Source organism: Channa argus, chromosome 13, assembly GCF_033026475.1.
Source record: "Channa argus isolate prfri chromosome 13, Channa argus male v1.0, whole genome shotgun sequence".
In the NCBI taxonomy this organism is placed as follows: Eukaryota; Metazoa; Chordata; class Actinopteri; order Anabantiformes; family Channidae; genus Channa; species Channa argus.
The window spans coordinates 4,796,156-4,799,332 of record NC_090209.1 but is presented as its reverse complement, the minus strand read 5'-3'; the positions used below and the strand labels follow the sequence as shown (position 1 = coordinate 4,799,332).

The 3,177-nt window shown below is 46.0% G+C and overlaps 1 protein-coding gene across 1 annotated transcript; it reads right to left on the bottom strand.

Annotated features, from left to right (window-relative positions):
• Positions 1-622: 622 nt before the first annotated feature.
• fam43b (family with sequence similarity 43 member B) lies at positions 623-2,951 on the bottom strand. Its single transcript, XM_067528415.1, has one exon. The coding sequence runs from the start codon at positions 2,775-2,777 to the stop codon at positions 1,767-1,769; it is 1,011 nt and encodes a 336-aa protein (XP_067384516.1). The 5' UTR covers positions 2,778-2,951; the 3' UTR covers positions 623-1,766.
• Between the last annotated feature and the right edge of the window lie 226 nt (positions 2,952-3,177).

The window sequence follows — 3,177 nt, the reverse complement described above, 5'->3', positions numbered from 1 at the left end:
TTGTCAAATCAGACATTAATTCAATAAAAAGGTTGGGGTTTTTTGTAACAAGAAATTAAATACATTAAAGTCCTGTTCAAAAAAATAACTGATAAATGACTCAAACAAATTGCTAATATTATGTGATTCCAGTAAAAGACCCTTTAAAGACTCTGTTGTCCTTAAAATGGCTGACATTAGTAGTGAGATGGTTGATGGGTGAGTCAACTTCACAGTCCCTGTTTTGGATCATTCATTCTTGTCAGGACCTGACAGCCATCCTCCAATGGCAGTTGCTTTAAGTTCATTTCCTGAATAATTCAATCTGCTAATGAATTTCTCGCCTCAAAGAAAAAGGGGGCCAAGAATCCAGTAGCAAGGTCTGCAGGAATGTATTCAGCTTTTTTTCTTGTGGCCAAAAACACAAGATATGCTGTTTTTAAGTTTTTATAGCTCAAGAAGCAGATGATCTAAATGTAAATATGCTGTTTTGGTTATATTTGATGTGGACGTTTGACATATTTTCACATCACAAACATGCAAATGCACACTAGTGGAAATAGAGCTGTTGGAGTCATTTGAATAATCTCCTTGATAGCATCTAGAAATTCCATCCCTCAGAGATTCAGGAAGGAAACCCAAATGAGGGTGGATTTTATTCTTTATATTTGGAAATTAAATAGCTCATTATAATCACAATGCATCTTAGTACAGTCGCACAGTTTTTTAGCAACAGGAATATTCAAAAACAGTTTGTGGTAAATTGTGGGTCCATCTGCATTTTTGCAAGGGCTCGTGGGTAAAACTGCATTTGCAAAACGTGGCTATAAAGAGCACAGCAATGGTAAATTAAGGTGTGTGTGTGCGTGCCTGTGTGTGTGTTTTAGCAAACCAAATGACAGCATTAGATATACAAAAAAATACATTACATAAACTGGACATTTCTGAATGAACAGCTGTGTATTTCCATCCCTGGTCAAACGCATTTATCACAGTGTTAATTTTAAAAGCCAGAAGATCAAAGATGTCACATGGAAAAAGACAAAAGCTCAGCACGAAAAGGTTACTGCTGACATGTCATGCATAAATGATAACAAACTGTAACAAATGGCAGCAATAAACATGTCGATTCAATGGCTTGCTTCCTAAATTATAGCCTTGCTCATTAGTCGGGCTGTGAACATTAGTAAAACTGCAATAAAGTTCTCGTGATTGTGGGTGCTCGGAAAGGACAGTTTGTGGACAACATTGAGGATTGTCACATTAGAAAAAAAGGATACAAATTTACAAAGAACCTCCCTGAAAAACTAGTACAAGTCGATCAGAAAAATGTCCCTGCTGGCAAACGCTGCATTAATTTCGTCACAAAAATAAGAGCTGGAGGACTAATAAACACATCCCCTTCTGCGCTGTGATCAATATGTAACCCGCATGTCAGTGGTGTCAGCGTCAGCGCTCTCTGAACACGCTGTCCTTTTTTCGTCATTGTGCTATGGTTAGTCTGTGCATCACCAGCCCTCTTTGTAAACACGCAGTTTCTCGAACTGCCATAGTCGAAACAGGACTGGAGCCATCTGGCCAGAACAGAAATTACTCCCACAGAACTGTTCGGCTGCCTTTTTGTCTCTACCTTCCGGTCGTAGGAGAAGTTACTGGTAAACAGTTCACATTACATGGAAGGGGGAAAGAGGGAGCCTGAGTTGGGGGGGGGGTACGGGTGAAGGGCAAAGAGAGGAATGTGTAATTGTGGTGGTGCGGAATCGCATTTCTTTTAAACCTCTTGGTGGTCACACCAGGGAGGTTATGAACGTGAACGTGTTGTTGTTGCTGTCACTGACAAAGTTGATTTGGCACTGCTCCAATCTGGCAATATCCCCAATGTCCAGCTCTGAAAGTAACTGAGTGGGGTCTGTGTTTGTTATTAAAACCTTCTGTTTCTCCGTCGGATCCTCCACATCCTCCTCCGCTTTCTTTATTTCCCGGTACTCATCCGTGCCACCCTGGTCATCCTTCTTCTCCTCCTCCTCCTCCTCCTCTGTGATGGAGCAGAGCCGAGTGGCGCTCCCAGGGTTGTCAGCGGGCGGTCGGTAGTGGCACTGGCCGTTCAGCAGCCTCCTCAGTGGCATCAGGGGCACTGCTTCCTCCCCCAGCAGCTGCTGCTGGCAGTGCCGGAAATCACTCTGACGCTTCAGCCGTTTAAACTCACTGAAGGCGGAGGTGGCATTCTGGTAAAGACTGTGGGCAATGGCCTGGGCCTTTTCCGATTTGCTGACCAGTACGGCGTGACACCGAAGCACCACTGCCATGTTCTTGACTTGATGCCTGTAGATCCACGCCAGGATCTTGGGCCGGCATGGGTCAGCAGTGCAGTAGGTGATTCTGTTCAGAGAGTACAGATGAATGGGCTTCTTCTTTCCCGCCTTGTCGACACTCATTCGGATGCCCTGTGGCCCCACTGTCAATCTCATCTTCACACTTTGATCCCCATAGTTGCTCCTTGCCCAGATCTTGGCAACTGCCTCCTGTGTGCATCCGTCTCCCTTAGCTGTGATGGTGACCACGCTCCCCAGGTAGCGCACATTGTAAACAGGCTCCTCTTTGTTCAGTTCCACCTTTTGCCTTTTGGTATGGAAAATGTTCCCCACCCACTCAAAGGGACAGTCGGGCAGCAAGTCCGGACAGGAGCGCAGCAGAGAGGAGAGGATCGAGTGATAGGTCAGCCCGGTCCCCAAGCTCTTGACTTTACTCTTGGCTTCATCCTCCACCAGAACAAACTTATTCCTTCTCCAGGGCAGCATGGCGTGGAAGGAGTTGGAGCGAGCGAAGCCCCCTCTGTCGTTGCGTTTGCTCTTGTCAGCTCAGGCTAGAAGTGTAGGTAAGCCGGCTTGTGCGTGGAAGAGAGAAAAAGCACAGAGAAGCTGCTTTACGAAGCACTGAGGAGAGACTGAGAGCTGCGAGGCTCAGTCTGCCTGCCCCCCCCCCCCCTTCTCGCTCCTCCTTCCTCTCCTCCTTCTCCTCATCCTCCTCCTCTTTTGCCTCTGTTGTCTGCATCACGCAGCGCTGATCAGTGCAGGAGCCTTAGCCCAGCACTCAGGCAACCTCAGCCCCCTCCCTCTTTTGTTTTGCTTCCAAATGGCTTCATACCAAATCATTATTTATCTGCCAGGCTTTGTACTGAGGTATCACTGTATTTATGAT

Excerpts from the sequence above, each read along its gene's own strand:
- fam43b (XM_067528415.1), bottom strand. The coding sequence starts at position 2,777 with ATGCTGCCCTGGAGAAGGAATAAGTTTGTTCTGGTGGAGGATGAAGCC.